The following is an 18,548-nucleotide window of genomic DNA, read 5'->3' on the forward strand; positions in this document are numbered from 1 at the left end:
TTTAGTTACTTGGGATAGATGAAGTGGTAATGACGTTCGGAAATTAATGAGAAAATCTTGGTTGAAATAGATATGGTGAAAGTTTTTTTCAATGTTAATGTTAATGTAAACTAAGACTGTTAAAACTTGATAAATAGTTAAATATGGATGGAAATTCAGTGTTCATCGCTCTAACAAACGCTTGCAGCCAAGATCCGAATGTGCTTAAGCCTGCTGAAGAAAAACTAAAAATTCTGGAAACTCAGCCTGGTTTTTATAAACTTTTATTGGTAGGCTTACGTACAGTCGTTTGTTATCAACAAAACCAATGCTTAAAATATGAGTATCTGAATATGAGTATCCATTAAACTTTGACAGACTGGTTACTTCACTTTCATGCAATGCACATAAAAATATATCATTGTTCATGTGTTAAACTTTGGTTTTGGAAGATGCATCGGACATTTCAAAAAACAAATTGTAATTTGTCTCATGAAGAACCAAGAAATTGTAAAATTTTGTCTTTAGTTGATTTATACCAATCATGAAGTAAGTCCGAATGTGAGATGGTTAGCTGTTGTCTGTCTGAAGAATGGTGTTGAAAAATACTGGAGGAAGTCAGCACCTAAGTGAGTCTCTCTTTTACTATGTCTTTCTAGTTTAGAAATGTAAGCAAAATGAGGAGAGATTTGAGAAGTAAACCAGCACCAAAACCCATGCTCGACCTCATCCAATTATCAATTTATTATTATTATTACTGTTTTACCATTCAGGTTATTTAAGATTAAACATGAGCCATTTCTATTTACATATATAGTGCTTTATCAGATGAAGAGAAATTAGAAATCAAAGATCAGTTGTTGATATCATTCAATGAGCCAGAGTCCAAAGTAATGTATTAATAATTTTTAACATTCTTAGCAAATTTAATACAGTTATGTTCTAGGCGTAATATATCATAGATAGAGAATAAACAGTGTCATTTAGAGAAGTTACAGAGTCTGATGAAAAAAGAACAGAAATATGTACTATTTCAACATCTTTAACATGTATCAATGTGGTTAAATCTGGTTAAATTGACTGGCATATCTTGAAAAGTGTCAAAAAAAATGCTTACTAGCATTTCAATAAAACACTTTTGCCATATGACTTCTCATTTTTTTTCTCGATGACATCTTGAAGGTGAAAATTTGCATCTGTAAGTTTAGTTGGGAAAATTTTTCTATTTTTGATATTTTTCTTATCTTTTCCATTAAAGATAGCTGTCCAATTGGCAGTTTTGATTTCTAAAGTAGCCAGACTTGAAGCAAAAACATGGCCTGAATTGCTACAGGCACTCTCTCAGGTCACTAAAATTTCCTTGTTGTATATTTATGTATCTATCAAAACCTGTGTGTGTATGATGTTACCGCCATTACTCTCCTATTTCCTTTAGTAACATTAAAGAATTTTTCAGGGTCTTCAGAGTTCTGACATGAGATACAGGTCAAGGTCATTGTTGATATTTCAACATGTGGTGAAAATGCTTGCCTCAAAAAGCTTCTCTCTGATAAAGAGATATTTCGTGAGGTAATTTCCATACATCTGACTAGTTTGTATTTCCAGTTGACTAATAATGTATTTCAAATACATGTATCTTTTTAGCTTGCTTCAAATACATTTAACTTCATGTTGTCCATGTGGAATGACTACATGAGACATTATACCACATTGATTCAAAAACAGGTGTAGTGAACATGGCATTGCAATAAATACTCAGAACTGTAACCTGAAATTGACATTTTTTTAGAATCAAAGTTCTTTTGACATTCAAGAAGCTTGTTTGTTGTCAACTAAAAGTATAACATTTTGATATTTTATCAGACAAGTACTTCATGTTTAATTGGTTGTGATGTTTTATTTGCAGTTTTGAAAAGTTTTATGGTACATGGTTTCAAAAAATATGAAGAAAACTCCTCACATTTGGTAAGAACTAAATCAAACTCACTATTTTCCCCATACTGTACTCTTTATTTCTAAACTGGACTCCAGCGGTTCCCTGTTTAAAGTAAACCATCTATTCCCTATTTAACTGTGCTCTGTTCTGTTTGCCTTTGTTGTGCCCAAAAATATTTATGCAAAAACTGATCTTTATTTGTATTTATAATTTTTTATAAAATTCTATGTACTTCATTGAAATAACACTGTCTATTCTCAATCTAAACTGTACTTTTGTACCTTCTTTGAATACGACTATTATTTTTCCTTTTAAATATTCTTTCCATTCACTGTCTAAACTGGAATCTTTTCTTTACTGGGACAATCCTCTTTAAACTATATTCTTTAATCTCGGTTTAAACTTTCATCTATTATTTCTCCATCTAAACAATTATCACAGTATCTGAATTATATCATTCAATCATTTATTACCATATAATTTTCTAAAGAATTATTTATTACCTTTTCATTAGGAATTTATAAGAACATGCTTGGGTGTCGCAAGACAGTTATTGTCTCTCCGTATGTTTCTTTTTTATTTACTTTAATCTTCTTACTTATTGAAATACATCATGAAGAAATACCAGATATGTTATATATGACCTACATAACAAATCAAGTGTCCACGTTTTCTAGGTCTTTTTGACAGACAGTTTGCATTTCATTTAACGTTATTGAAAAATCTTTCCCATTTAAACTACGTGCTAAGTTAATACATGATTGCATTTTGTCAGCAGCTGTTGAATTTCTTTATTTTACTACTCCATAAAATTTCCTTTTCGATGGTATTTACATGAATTTCGCTTTGTAATGGTTTATTTACATCTTAAGTAGACGTAAGTTACCCTAAATGATTCTATATTCGCTCCCTATGAAAACATGCGTTGTCTACAACACCCTCCACCCTCCATACTGTCATTATGATAATATTATTACGTTATCGTTTGGGTTCATAAACCGTATATTTGTCGTAGTTTTATTTTCATATGTTCAGTTCAAGGTTATGAAAATGATATAATTGCTTTTCTCTATTAAGTGCCTTGTATCTGTTTAACGCGCTCCTTCCTGGAACTACGTGAATTTATTCAACTCTCCAGGCGTTTATTAGATCATTTATGGATGATTTTCAACTATGTTGGTTTCACGCCGTATTGTTTAACTTTGATCATTTTTAGGTTTGGAAATGTTGACTTGCAATCAAACAGCAGTTGATATGATGGAAAAACTTATTACTTCTCTCATTAAAATGGTATCAAACTTTTTGCAATGATTTAATTCGTTCATCTTTCCTTTGTGCCACAACAGCGCTAAATCATACCCTTTGTAGGTCCTAAGTGTCCACGAGTACCATGCTATATACTGCGTTTCTCTCCTGGAAGACATTCTTCAATTCTGTGCATTTTATGTATTTTCAAACCGTGGCAGTGATTTGATTTTTGAGAAGTTCACTGTCCATTGTTGTAATCTCATGTCGAACATTGTAAAATGTGAATCTTACAAACTACCAAACTCGATGACTGGTTAGTCGAATGTTCTTGATGATTTACTAACTTCAGTTTTAAAACAGATTGAATCATTTGGGAATAGATTTCTTGATTTTGAAATGCATTTGAAAGTAAATCCATTATTGGGGATTTTGGTGCGGCTAGAATTAACGTAATATTTAAATTCCTAAGAACTCTACTGAATTATGAGATTGTTCTCTTTAGAGTCTAAATTGATTCCCTTATTTAATCAGGTGCCATTGACGAAGTGATTCTACAAGCCCACAAGGTAAACATATAATGAACTATATGTTGATTTTTTAACAATTTTTAGCTATAAATATTGTGCTCAATGTTTAAATTAACACAGCAATGTATAAAGTAAAATTAAAATCTTAGTTTCAGTTTTGATTGGACAACAACTTTTGATAGTCTCATGACGTCATCATGATATTACTTTGCAGATCCAAAAATCATTCTTCACACAAGAAATTGTAAACGAAATAGTAAAAGGATTGGTATCTCACTACTTTTTACTTACTCAAGAGGTACTCATTACATTGAATTATGTATCGTAATCTGTTGCAATCTGAATGGGTGGTAATAGGGGGAACAGAAGTACACATAGTGGCCTTGGTTATTCTCATACAGCATTAATATTGCTGATTTTGTTAGGATATAGCTCTTTGGGATTCGGATCCTGAGGAGTTTGGTAAGATGTTCAAGCTTAAACTGCGTGTTAGTCTCGATACAGTTTTAACTTTGATCGATGTTCTTTGCATCGCTTTTATAGAGAATGAAGAAGTAGGCGAATCATGGCGCTATCAGTTACGGGTATAGTGTGTGTTTATTGTGTGTCAGGAGAGGGGTGGAGTGCTCTATCGGTAGTACATGTACATACTATGTGCATCTTTGTTTTGTTGTTTCAGCCAAGCACCGAAAAGCTTTTGCTCATTTTGTTCAAAGAATTTCGTCCTTTAGTGACGCCCGTGATTGTGAATATTATTTCGTCAGTTCGAGGTTTATATCATTAATATCTTAATTCAAAAGTCAATATTATCGTCCTACTTTGAAAAGTGATAAGGAAAATGACAGGAGATTTGTTTTAGGTCTTCCTGATACAGAAGATTTTTCAATATTGTTACAAAAAGAAGCAGGTACAAGCGGAATGCTACTTCAGCTTTTTTCTGTCATCATTATTTGTTTACGTCGTTAAATATTTTCCCGCCGTTTTTCAATTTTATTTATTTATCCGGCTTCATATTTTTTTGTTTAAGATTTAAGTTTTAAGTTTTTCTCCTTAATTTTCGTCGTTTTCCCTTCTTTCGTTATATTTGCTTTGCTATCATCCAGTCATTCAACATTAACTATTTTTCCCTTGACGTTAAGATAGCTGAAATCTGTTAAGCCGCTCTCATTTCAAAAAACCACGGCCATTTTATCTGTAAAAATTTATACATGGACGGACTCCTCCAACCCCATGTTTAATGTGCTGGATACGGGTCTTCCATCTTGATTTTTACCGAATGTTTGCATGACAAGAATCTTGTTTGTTTCTTAGTGTATAAAGTTGCTGGTCTTTGTTCCTATGATCTGTTTGAAGAAATTGACTTTGAAAAATGGTTAACTCAAGACTTGCTTAAAGAGTTGCAAAATAAAAGCGTGAAGTAATTGTTTAGACTTGTATTTATATGTCATCAATAATAATTCAACAAGGATTACACGCGGATTGATCCAGAATGATTTTTGTAGGGGTGCTCTAGTTTTTATAAGATGTCGTTCGGTCAGTCTAGTTTAGATTAGATTTTGGTGGCTCCATTTGTGTGTTGTTGTGTCGTTCACATGTCAGAGTTTTTAAACCTCCCTGAACCCCTTCCAGCCAAGGCTAGGGGGTGTGCGCCCCCCTGCACCCTTACATTCATCCCTGATTACACGTCTACTTTCTTCAACAAAAATCTTACAGGTTACTTACACCTGCACTTTTTTATTTTAGTTACAAAATAATTCGTCGTCGAGTTATTTGGTTGATTGGAAACTGGATAAATGTAAAGCTATCTCCTCCTTATCGTCCGATGGTCTATGAAATAATTTTGGATCTTTTAAAAGAGACTGATGACCTAGTGGTTAGTATTGTGTTATATATTATCAGCAAATCATTTCAAGTGCGTGACAGTTGTTTTCAGAGATAGTAGCTATTCAGAAAGAACCATGCATTTGTTTTTTCAGGATTACTAGTTAATCAGAGCCGGTTGTTTTTTCAGGCATAATAGTTATTCATAACCCAGTTGTTTTTCAAGAAAAATAGTTATTCGGAACCAGTTTTTTTTCAAGGATATTGATTACATTAATTACTTGGGGTAGTTTTTTCTCAGGGATATTAGTCACTCGGAACTTGTAGTTTCTAATTTTCAACATAATTAATGATCTTGTTTAGGTCAGGTTAAATGCATCAAGAACCTTGCAATACGGTATCCACTGCTCTTTGATTATTATCAATCCATACTTTCTTGATTTCTCATTCATTTATTATTGAAAATTTACATTTCCTTGAACAAAAATTCTATATAGCTGTCGGTGACTTTGAATTCCGAACTCAAGAGTATTTACCGGTATGTACGACGGAATTTAATCGCTTTACCTTGCCTTAAACGTTTTTTGAGTTCGCTTGTTTCTACAGTTTTTGGAGGATAGCGTTGCGTTGCTGTTCAAACTGTTATGTGATGTTAAAGAATGCGACACTAAGGTCGGGTTGCCGTTGATAAAATCAACTTGTTGTAATTTGCAGCGTCAGTAAAATTTTTTCTATCATTGTTTTTATTTCTCTCCGTAGATGCGTGTTTTATTTTCTATGTCAACGTTGGTTGAAAGAGTCGGTCAACAGGTAGTAATTCCTTTTCAAAGTCATTGGAAGAATCAGCTACAACTTTTACACCCAAGTATTTTGTGATCATTTTTGAAAAACATCGAATGGTTAAGGAAGTTGATATTTTTTCTTCTTCAGATTAAGCCATACGTCTCCTCGCTCGCTGGCTATCTTCCTAAACTGTGGGTGGAGTCAGAGGATCATAATATGTTACGATGCTCAATTCTTGTCACTCTCAGTTTCATTGTAAAGGTTTGATAGAATTGCTTCGTCGTTGATTAAATATTTCCATCTGTTTAAATTCGCTTGATTTTCTTTATGCTAAGGGACTTGGTGCGGATTCAATTCATCTTTATCCATTTCTCACGCCAGTTATCCAACTAAGTACAGATGTTACCCAGGTAGAGGAACTATTACACATAATTCAACGATATTTTTGTTAGTCTCTGTGTGACGTTTTTTGTATGATATTTGTCTTAGCCTGCACATGTGTATCTTTTGGAAGATGGATTGCTGCTTTGGTATAATTGATCATTGTTGTTGTATTCTTGTATAATACAAAACTGTTCTGTATTTCTTCTTTACCCCCCTCCCCCTCTCTTGGGATATCCCTCTGTCCCTCCATCTGTGTTAAAACCATTTCTGATCTCTACTTATTACGTTTTTAGGTCACACGTTTTAAGAAATGCTCCCACCATGACTCCAGAGTTACTGCATCTATTTAATAACATCCCTCATCTCTTGGGTTAGTTGATGTATCTTTATATTCCGAGCACGTCCCTTAGGTATTGATTTATTGCTTTTGTATCTTTAATCCTTCAATTTTTCTTTTTGCTAGAGTTAAGCTCCGAGAATTTAAGGACGAGCTTCTCTATAGTCGAATCTTATGTATTGTTGGGTCGTATGGAGTTTTTGCAGGTGTCCACAGTGTACTATTTGTGAATTTTATGTTTCTCTCTTCATAAAGTGGTTGTTTTTTGACAGTAGTATCAAGGCATGAGAAAATCCGCCATCACAGCAGCATGCTGCCAGGACATTTTTTGACCCCTCAGGAAACTTTTGAGAAATTACATGGCGAATGCATATGCACAAATATACAAACGAATTAATTTATTTCATTTATCACGTGCAAAAATGAACCGTCTCAATGCGAAAAATTAAAAAATGGAAAACTAGAGCAAGAGATCCCCAAGACTGATTTTGGTCAGGAAATTGTTTGCATATGAGCGTCTTCTTCCAAAAAGAAAAAAAGCGATGTTAAAGTAGCATGTTTTACCAATCTTTCTGTATCAGGTCTGGGGTCATCTTCTTGTTGACACTTGCAGTAATCATCTTGGAAATTATAGACCCGAGGGAAACATGATTTTAGCTAAGGTTTGTACTAAAATTAAGATATCTTCGTAAATGACGAATCATTTAATCACCACAGCCTCGTGGATATTTCTTTAGATAATTGAGACGGTTTTCCGAATGTTCCCCGCTGATGGACCGAACTTATTCGAACCGATTCTCCAAAAAATATTTTTTGCAATTATTGATGGTCAGGTACGATGTTCATCGACCCTTCTCCTATGTGTACAACGCTTAAGATCAAACAATATCCAATACTCGCCATTTATTGCGCGGTTTGTTTTTTTATATTTTAGGAATATGGTCCTCTGTTGGCAGTTTACGTCTCATTATTTTCAATTGTAATCCTGAACAGTAGAGAATATTTGGATGCTTTTATTCAAAGTATTTCAAGACAGACTGGGAAACCGGTTGGACTTCCTATTTTATAATGATCATCGACAACTTTGAACTTAGATTCTTTATGTTTCAGGTAGATGAGTTGCTCGGAGGATTTATAGATTCTTGGCTCGAAAGGGTAAGTACGTAAGCAAGCATTGAACATTTCAATTTGAGACAGTCCTTCATATTGATTTTTCACATTTTTCGTTGATGTTCCTGCGTTTCTTATAATTCAGATGGATTCCATTACAACACATGAAAGAAGAAAGCTTACGGTCATGGCTTTCTGTTCATTTCTTTTAATGAAACGAGAGTAAGTTTATTGATCAACGCTGGATGGTCTTGGCATTCCTTTCATCGACATTCTTCGATGCTTAATGGAATTGATTTAAGTTCATTTTTGTTTCTTTTATTTGTAGAGTTATTTTGAATCGTTTGGCTGTCATCCTCGAAGTAACTCTAGACGTTTTGAAGGAATTTTCACGATCCGTATTCTTCTGAGTAAGTGAAAAGAAAACCTTGTTATTATCATAAAGAAAAAGTTGATTTTTTATTATATAATAACATTTTAATGTTTAATATTACAAGTATCAATTTTACGTATATCATTTAAGGAATAAAAGATGTTTACTGTGTTTGCACGGGCTTATGCAAACCAAGGAAACCTTTGGGAGAACTCGAGAGAAGATCAGTGCAAGCCCGAGACCGAAGGTCGTGGGTTGCACATGCTCAGGATTTCTCACAAATGTCTCCGAGGTTTGCATAAGTCAGTGCAAACACGAAAAACATCTTTTATTTCTTTTATAAAATAACAATAATGCGAAAAAGACAAACATTTTAATTTTTCCTCTAAAATGTATTCATAATCGATTTGCAAATTCTCTTTGACTGATTGATTGTTATGATTGATTTGATTGGTTGAGCTCAGATATGTTTTGCACAGGCTAATGCAAACACGGCTCTAGACCAATCACCGCACGCGTTTTGTTGTTTTTATTTTATAAATATCAATGTCATCATATAGCTACAATATGTACTGTGCATTAACATTATGCGGTGTGAATTTTAAGTAACAAGTTTAGCTCTGTGCATGCATTAGTTGACGTTGCTCTAAGAATGACCAAAATATAGTATAACATCTCCTGATTGTACATCATTTTATTAGTGCTTTCGTTGTGAATTCCGATGATGAAGATTATGGGGAAGATCACGATACACAAGAACATCGAAGAAGAAAGCAGGTTTGATATTAGACAAAAAAAAACATTTATGAAATTTTTACGAAACTTCATGTTCAAGAGATTGTGGTGTAAATGTATATAGCTGAACGCTAAGGATCCTGTGTACTCTATCAAACTCCCAATATTCGTACGAAACTGTTTGCAACAATGTCAACAAATATTTGGTGAGGAGATCTTCCATGCTCACATGTCAACCGTTGAGATTTCAGTAGTGAACGAACTGCAGTCTTTTGTCAATATTCAGAGGTATGACGTAGTGTATGACGTTTGTTTTTTGAAACATATTTCACACAAAGTGCTTACTTTACGATAACATCAAAGTCATTTCTCCAAACGTTTGATACAGTTATGAGTCTTAGACACAATATTTAACCCTTTACTTGGCAGTGTAGCCAATCGGCAAAAATTAACAAACGAAACGTGCACAAACTTTTCAAAAAATTCGTATAAAAGGTAATGTTATTTATGCCACTGTTGTTTCCTTGTCGATGTTAAAAGCAGGAAGCTTCATTCATGGAAAAAGATGTGGCTTTGTCAGCATCATATTTTGTTAGATGGGGTTGAGGAAGGGTTATGTATGTCATTTAATAAATCAGGAACAGCCGACAATTTGAAACTCTAAATACACAAGATAAATCTGAAAGCTATTTTTTTTAAAAAAAATAAGACAAGTTGAAATTGTAAATTTCAATCCTGTTTCAAAGTCGTCGTTGTATTACATGGCATAAAGCACAACCATAATGACTGACTGATAAATACTTGAAGCAACTATCACAGGTGGTGTTGAAAAGTATATATTATTACTGAAAAAGTGGTGCTGGAGAGTAGATGTTTTATAAAAGGTTATTTTTTTCATAGCTAACATCATTCTCTTTAGTTGATATTGATATGGAGCACAGAAAAAGTCCAGTTCACCATGCCTGGAGTCATTAGCCGTTACCCAAAACCTTCACCTTGGCCCTCTATTAATGACGTCACTAAACTATGGCTGCCATGCTGTAAATCTTAATGAATTTAAACATCATAGTTAGTGTAATGAATAAAGTAACTAACCCAAAATGATGTCGTTAGTATGGTGAGGATTGCAAATGGGATTTCCAACGTAATTATTACTACGTGTACATGAAGTCTATTTCGTTTCACAAATCTGGATGACTGAATCTTACTAAAGCCTGGGAATGCTTGGAGTGAAATTATGTTAGCAACAAGCGGAAAAGCACTAGTATAGCGTAAATCAATAGACACATTATATAGACATGCAAACTTTATGTTATAGTTTATACTAGTGATTTCCGCTATCATGATTTTATTCCAGGTATTTTTTCTCCCCACCTAAGCAATGCATTGATTTCACTCTGGGCATTCAATATTTGGGTTTACAAAAGGTCATTAAGAACACTATGAATCATTCCTATAACTACTAATAGAGCATGATTAGAACATTATAAGGTTGGGATTAAAAAGTCACCAACAAAATTAGTCATTTTCATATTTGCGTAAAAGTAAAGAGAATATTGATGGGAAATTTTTAATTTATCTTAAAGAATGCTATTTCGTTGTTATTTACATGACCTAAAATATTGATCTTCACTAAACGTCACTAAATAATCAATAAACAAGTGATTTTCAACCAACCAGTTGAAAAGTTTTAGTTCTGCTTTGTTGTTTCGATACGTTATCATTAGTCATTTCTTTAGAAGCCTATTGTTTTTCAATAAGTGAGTACATAAAAATAAAAAGGTAGAATACTCCTCTTTTAGTTGTAGTCAGAAGCTCCATTCGTGTGAGATATATCCACAAAGGTACATCACTTGTATAAGAAGCAACTTGTTCATCATCATGTTCAAAGCAAATACAATGGAATTCTTATAAACAAAAAAAAACCCAGCTGTCTGTACTTAATCTGTAAATAGTTCATTTGCTTGTCATGAAAACAGTAAACATTTCTTTTTAACTATCTTTATTTCTCAAAGAAAGACGGGGGGAAAGCACACAGTACCATCTCATCATCATATTTTAGCTAATCAGAGCAGAAATCGCAAAAATATAACCAATAACAAACCTAAAAGCGCATCAAAATCAGCCAATAATATCAGGTTACCAATTGATGTAACTACACGTCAATCATCTCTTCACTCGGTAGATGCCTCAACACTCGACAGTGAAAGGTAAGTTTGTGAAATCTTTATAAATTATTTAAAAAAGTAATTCAAATGTCGATAAATTCGATGGCAAAAGGCTTATTTGATGTATGGTTATGTATTAATTTACTCCTTGATCTTTTCGTGAGTTATTTTTTTGCAATTCGGCTTTTAATTTTAGTGCAATTCGCTGTGTCTTCTTCGGTGTGTTTGCTTTGCACATACCTTGTCAGTATGAAAACGACAAGTTTGCTATGTTTCATGACTTTCTTACGATTTTACTTTAGTCTGTAACCTATTCCTGGTATGGGGAATCGTTCGAAGCGAGATTTTGTTGAATATTTTCACTTTTAGCGTGTTCTTGTGAATCGATATATTTTCAACGAAGAACTTGCTCGACCGACATCTTCGTCGTTTCAACGCCAAAATATGAAAAATTTAGGCGAAAAGTTACAGTATGGCAAAATAAGAGAAAGGCAGGGTGTTTGTTATGCCTTGGGTTGGTTTTTGTCCGTAAAAGGTGTTCTTTTAAACGAAATTTTTGAAGATATTTGAAAAATGTGAAAATGTTCATTTTGGACGCGCGTTGGACGTTGAACTTTCAATTAAAATGGCGCCTTTTTTGTTCCGCGTGAAAATCAAACAAACTGGGCACAAATTAAGAAAACTAAACAGCTTGTCAACTTTTGACCAAAGACACCTAAAAATACTTGAGTTGAGTGGAGTATTAGCAAAAACTTTTCCCATAACATTGGAATAAATGGTGGCTACAGGCTATTGACTATTTTTAGAGCAATTTACCAATAAACGTGTTTATATTCTATAGGAAACGAAGCTAATATTCTTTTGAAATTTGACAATGAGCAATAATGAAGAATACAACAACCGAACTCGTATCCTAAAATAGAAGTTTGAAACAAACATAAACGAACAGTTATGGAAAAAATTGCAAGAGAACTAAAAAGAATAAAAGGTAGAAAAGTAATGATGATATTTCGTAAAACTTTCATTATTTGCCTAATTTGCTTTAGAGCTGTTTATTTCTTATTCTTATACACAATGAAAACGCTTTTGAAAATTTTTATCATAATATTGTGCAGTTTCAAATGGGTGATAACAAAACTCAAAGCATTTATTTTGAATTGATAGGATACTCAAATGAAACAAAACAAAAAGACTGAGAGTATTTTTAGGGATTTACTTGTGCACACATTAAAAATTTTTTTTCTTAAAACTTTGCATGAATAATTTTATCATTTTTATAATACAATCATTGTTTTCATCTTTTGCTGCAAGTACATGAGTGCTATTTTAAAACAAAAAGGGTCTTTGTACGTCAGTTTGGGTAAGAATGATTGGACAATAAGTCAAAGGTATTGTAACTGACGATCTATGACAAATAGTGAAGTCTATAAGACTTCCATATTTTGAAATCTATAAAACATTAAAAGAATCATTTGTTGTAACTGAAAATGCACTCATGCATGAGGCAAAAAGTGAGTGTTGTACTACAACGGTAACTTGAGATTTTAATCTGCTTACTACTTTGATTTAATACATCAATGACAATTGTGTGAACGGTCTGTCTAAAATGGATGTTTAATGGCATATATAAAGAAGTCTATAAGACTTCCTTCTTTTGAAATCTATAAAAGTCAAAAGAAACATTCATTGGAAGAAATTTACTCGTGAAAAAAAAGTAGCTAAATGAATAGCGTGCATTTTAAACAAATGCTGCTGGGTTTAGAAAAAGGATTATATTAGACAGTAAGTCAAAACTATTTTTGTGAATAATCAATATAAATGAAACTGACGTTTAATATTGAACGAATGAAGAAGAAACAATTGAAAGAAATATATTTATGAAACAAAAAGTAATTTTCATACTTATTCATATATCAGCAACTTGAATTCTTCATTTGCTTGCTATATTCCTTTATTAATTATACAAGTATGTAAAAATATTGTAGTAAAAGTTCTCTATAAAAGAAAAAGTTCAAGAATTTAGCTATATAAAATGTCTGCAAGATGTCCAGAACAATAACGATTAACGAAAGCCTCACAAGTGTTAGCATTATTTGGAAGATGTCACTTCAAGCCATGCACAGGTTAACTGTACAACAAGAACAAGAGAATCCGATAATATCAGTTTAATCAATTGGGTATAACAAGCGAGAGTGTTGAAAGAGTTAGTGAGAGTGAGATTTATGCAGCGTCTTCCGTTGTTGAGGCTCTTCATGGAATCTTCCTAACGCAGCGTCTTCCGTTTTTCTGGCACTTCATCTATTCTTGCAATTGCGGCGTCTTCTATTTTTGAGGCACTTCATCGATTCATGCACGCGCAGCGTTTTCCGTTTTGACGCATTTCATTGATTCGCGCAAGCGCAGCGTTTTCAATTTTGAAGCACTTCATCGATTTTACAAGCGCAGCGTTTATTTGAGGCCATTCTTGCGAGCGCAGCGTCTTTCGTTTTCGCGGCACTTCATCGATTGTTGCAATCATTGTTGAGGCACTTCATCGATTCTTGCAAGTATCTTTCGTTGTATGGGTTGATGACCGGTTCTTGACAGTGCAGTGTATTCTGTTGTACCAGACAATGACCTATTCTTGAGAGGTCAGAAATTTTCATTGTTTAAGTTCTGCTGGGAGTCTTGTCAAGTACACCTTTTTTCTTTTTATGCGAGTGTCATGAATGCGTACGCATACAGTTGTCAGATAGATCAGTGTAGATCAGATAGAAAAGTTTCCATAGAAAAAAAGTAAAGCGAGGAACTCAAAGAGAAAGTTGACAGCTATCTATTGAGTAGAAAAATAAGGTGTATTGGTGCAAGACAAAAAATAACAGAGCAATCTTGTGAAGAAAAATATGATGAACTAATGCAAGAAAAAATGACATCAATCTCATGAACAAAAATAAGATGAGCTAAAACGAGATAAAAATTACCGCAATCTTATGAAGAAAAACAAAATGATCTAATATGAGAAGAAAAAAAATGACAGCAATCTTGTGAATAAAAATAAGATGAAATAATACAAGACAAAAAGACAAAGCAATCGTATGAAGAAAAACATAAGATGACTTGACGCCATATAAACTCTATAACTATATTTGTAAATACATTGCATAACACTTTAGCCCATGCATGACGTTCGAAGGCTTCTTGTAACAAATGTAATCTTTTTTACATGTTGTTTTCTGTTTATGGTTTACATAACTTGCAATGTCTAGCGTGAATGCATGACATGACGTAATTGTGTCGTACAATTTAGCTTAATTCAATAAGCTGACCAACTAACTAATTCAGACTTAGATATAAATAACCGAGCCATTGACTTGCATGTGATTTTCGACCAAGTGTGCATAAGTAAATCTTTATAAATGCTGCAGTTGGCGCAAAATGAAGGATGGATATCAGGTAAGATGAAAATTATATGATGCACGGATATACATTGGCATTAAAACTTACTTTATATTGTGCCACCTGAATTTTAGATAAAAGCATGCAAGTTATGGTGCTTTGTCCAACTATGGATTAATGTGCTGCATGATGAAAACATTAAAGATAATCATGGTGATGACATTGCGTAAAAGCCATTGTGAAGTATAAACTCAAAATCGAAACAAATCATCTATCCAAGTATCATTTAGCACAACTTATAATTGAGTAAGTGGTTATTGTTGGTTATGAAGGAACAAATAGTCGTTTTAGGTGGATAAATTTAACGTTTCTTAATTTTAGAAATTTCACTTCAAAAACTGAACCACCTTCACTATTATTGAACATTTCGAAAAAGGCCGTTGGTTGCTCTAAGACGACGAATCAACAGGTATTCAGGTTTTCTTGTAAATATTATTCTTCATCATTACTTACAGTTTGTGCAAAGCTGGTCCCATGATGAATAGACAATCGTATCCTGAGTAGAGATTGCTCAACATTTAAATTTTAAGAAACTCTAGAAAACAATTTGAAATATTTCTTCTGGGTGGTTTTTATCTTGAGGTATTTAGCTAGACATAATTTGACATAGGATTACACAGAATCTTAAAAAAACCAATCGACATTGTTAATGGTAGGTTAAGAGGCTTGTTATCAAAGATGACGCTATTTTTTGCCAATTTGAATAAAGTGTAATTTGTAATCTTTTGAACTTAATTGTTGTGTAGCGAAGCAATGATACAATGGTCGTGTACTATATAGGTTAATTGCAACATTGTGGATTACATTCTGGTTGTCGTGGATTTTATCGTGGCTGTTGTGGATTACGTCGTGGCTGTCGTGGAATACATCTTGGTTTTCTTGGATTTGTCAATTTAATCTTGTGACGAGGATTACGTTTATCTACGAATGAAGACTGACGACGACACTTCATTAGGAATGGTCCTATGTCCTTGTGATCAACACTAAAAAAATTATCAAACATGGGCATATTGTTAAAAAAACTTTGCTGTTTGAATTCAAAATCAATTTGATATTGTGCCACACGAACATGAGTTAACAAGACTAACGCACGCTTAGTTTTATAAATTGATAGTTTGTCTGAATATGTATGAAAACTTGTTTAAAGCTGTTTCGTGGAACACTAAAATAATCAATGGAGTGAGTCCTAACGCGACGTGGAAAATCAAATCCAGGTGAGTATTATCTGACACTTAAATTTCATTCAATTTGGAAACTGAGGTATTGAAATTTTGTTCCAATAAAATAATAATATTTTAATATTATAATTTCAGAAATTTCCACATTTTACCTTGAGTTTGCAAACCACCTTTCACAACACTGCTGGAAGTTTAGAAGAAGCAGTGGTTTGCTTAGGACAACCAATCTATAGGTAATTTATGACTATCTTTGCTTATTGACCAATCTTTACAGTTGGCTACATTACGAGCAGACGATGTCGTAAATGGAAATTTGATAGGCAAAAAGCAATTTATTATGATTAACCAAAAAATAAGCTGAATAGTTTGGAAATTGGAATGTTGTTTGTTGGTAAGGTTTAGTCTTGCAAAGAACTTCTTTACACTGACTGGCATAAAACTTCACAGAATGTATGATTTTTCAAAATAAAATTTTCAAAATAAAACAAATAAATTGTGTTTTTGGACTATAGGTCTATCATTAATATGGGTTTTTGTGTCACGTTTCTGTAAATAATGGTACACATTTCGAAAATTCTTAAGACATTCGTATGATCTAGAACCTTTCAATTTGTTTTGTAGTGAAGAAAGAATACAATGGGGGCACATTATGATTCATATACCCCATCCTTTTTGTCGTTGATTGAATCATAGTTGTCGATGATCACAACTAACAACCATCGTAGATTAACTCACGTCTGTCCTGAATTCCATGTACTGTATTATGGTTGTCGTGGATTAACTGGATTTACATCGTTGGGTTAATCAGTAGAGGACTGCGTTAATCTACAAGTGTGGGCAAAGGACAACGATTCAGGTTTGAGGTTTATAGTATTTTAGTTAAAATCCTGGTGATCAGCACTAACAGGAAGATGATTGAACATCGGCTGAGTTATAAAACAAAGTAAGTTGTTCATTTAGTTCCTATTAGTGTTTTTCTCTTACAGTTTGTGCGTTGTGCGGTGCTTTTTGCAGTCAAAATGTCTGTCTGCAAATAATGATACATCTTACATTGCCGAAAGCTTTTATCTAACAACTGTCGTCGTGTAATGTAAGATTATCATTGCTTAACGTAAAACAATCAAAACAGTATACTTGTCTTAAACTGTCTTTCATAATTTTTTATTATTTTGATCATCAGGATACACGACCCTAAGTTCAAGGAAATAAGCATGGGTTTCCTTGAGTTTTGGTCGTGTGTATTAGTTCTTTATACTATGTATATTTACTTTTAATATTTATAATTCCATAACTAAACATAAAAATTCTAAATGCATGAATAAAAGGGCAACGTTTGCAACTAAACTACGGAGTGCATGCTAATGAACCAGAAAATTTCAGTACAAAATATGGCGAAATCCGAATTACAGATCGCATTCGAAATTAGAAAGAAATTTTGTTAAAACTCGCACAATTCGGCATGCAAGCATAGCGCAAATTAAATTAAATTGCATATTGCAACGCAAATAAAATTTCTTTAAAATCATAGATGCATGAAATATTCTTGCTTGATGATGCTTCATCAACGATTTTCACGCTTTTTCCCGTTCTTGAAATGTTCATCAAACTCTAGAAAATGAAGAAAAATATGGTAACATGTTCAAATCTTTTTGAAAAAAAGATGAGTGATTTGCATCATCAGGAAGAATATGCAACAAAACTGTCTTTTTGGTTTAATGAACAGTAAAGCAGAATAGGTGCATGAAAGCCGGCATTGCTTTTGCTAAACAGTTAACAAAATCAGTGCTATATGACAGTGGCATGTCCAAGTTAAATGACTTGCTATCATTTAACTTGAAGAAAAATAAGTCAGAGCAGGAAGATAGTTTAATTATTAATGATGTATTGGGTTTTCTCGTCTCAAATTCAAGTCAAACTGATCTTCATTTATTTTATGCATGGAAGAAGATTTGAGAGACGAACTAGTCCGACACATTTAATGTAGTTCCAGGTAGAAATAATCGTAAATGGTGCCATGATGGTACCTAGGTGATCGAGTGTTGGACACAAGAAGGATTGGTTGGCACGCCGTTTGGTAATGTATAAAGGCCCAGGAAGGCGGTTCCCAATCTATTAAGTTCCCATTCGGCTCGAGTACTAACGTTGCTTTGCAGGTGTCTCTTCGTTCAAAGGTTTGTTTTAATCATTTTTGTTTAGCACAGTTCGTAGGTAGATGTTCAAGTTCAAGTCGGTTATTTCATCATGCCACTGATCAACAGGGTTAACTAAGAATACGCATAGGCAACAAAAAAACAAACAAACGGTGCAGCTGATATGATATCGGCCTAAAAATGGCGTACACGAGGTTTCGGTTTTATAAAGGATGCATATTGCCTAATGATCACCTCTTTCAACAACTTTGTAAAAATAAAGGCAGTCTAATAAATTTTGTAAACATAATTTAGGCCTTAAACAATGTAAACATCCTTGTAAAGATATCTAGTAAAATAGATAAAGTGATCCCAAATAATGTGCATCCATCAACTGGTTTTCTT

The 18,548-nt window shown here is 33.3% G+C and overlaps 1 protein-coding gene and 1 long non-coding RNA gene across 2 annotated transcripts; both read left to right on the forward strand.

Moving 5' to 3' along the window:
• Positions 1 to 2: 2 nt before the first annotated feature.
• LOC124433305 (importin-11-like) lies at positions 3 to 10,926 on the forward strand. Its single transcript, XM_046983065.1, is given in 38 exon segments — positions 3 to 269; positions 508 to 608; positions 797 to 869; positions 1,238 to 1,324; positions 1,436 to 1,514; positions 1,517 to 1,548; positions 1,624 to 1,704; positions 1,769 to 1,817; positions 1,886 to 1,944; positions 2,430 to 2,478; positions 3,132 to 3,205; positions 3,284 to 3,476; positions 3,695 to 3,729; positions 3,905 to 3,988; positions 4,116 to 4,152; positions 4,234 to 4,274; positions 4,370 to 4,460; positions 4,550 to 4,597; positions 5,002 to 5,107; positions 5,434 to 5,563; positions 5,875 to 5,908; positions 6,009 to 6,049; positions 6,118 to 6,183; positions 6,271 to 6,321; positions 6,442 to 6,555; positions 6,630 to 6,704; positions 6,784 to 6,824; positions 6,972 to 7,048; positions 7,142 to 7,221; positions 7,597 to 7,677; positions 7,753 to 7,848; positions 7,950 to 8,063; positions 8,126 to 8,170; positions 8,271 to 8,347; positions 8,454 to 8,531; positions 9,200 to 9,275; positions 9,358 to 9,521; positions 10,153 to 10,926. Coding segments are annotated over 38 exon segments (2,889 nt in total). The 5' UTR covers positions 3 to 143; the 3' UTR covers positions 10,157 to 10,926.
• A 350-nt stretch (positions 10,927 to 11,276) lies between these two features.
• On the forward strand, positions 11,277 to 12,337 carry LOC124459575. Its single transcript, XR_006953700.1, has 2 exons — positions 11,277 to 11,443; positions 12,243 to 12,337. It is a non-coding gene; the product is annotated as an uncharacterized LOC124459575 (long non-coding RNA).
• Positions 12,338 to 18,548: the final 6,211 nt, after the last annotated feature.

This window comes from Xenia sp. Carnegie-2017, unplaced genomic scaffold (assembly GCF_021976095.1).
Source record: "Xenia sp. Carnegie-2017 unplaced genomic scaffold, XeniaSp_v1 HiC_scaffold_13, whole genome shotgun sequence".
In the NCBI taxonomy this organism is placed as follows: domain Eukaryota; kingdom Metazoa; phylum Cnidaria; class Anthozoa; order Malacalcyonacea; family Xeniidae; genus Xenia; species Xenia sp. Carnegie-2017.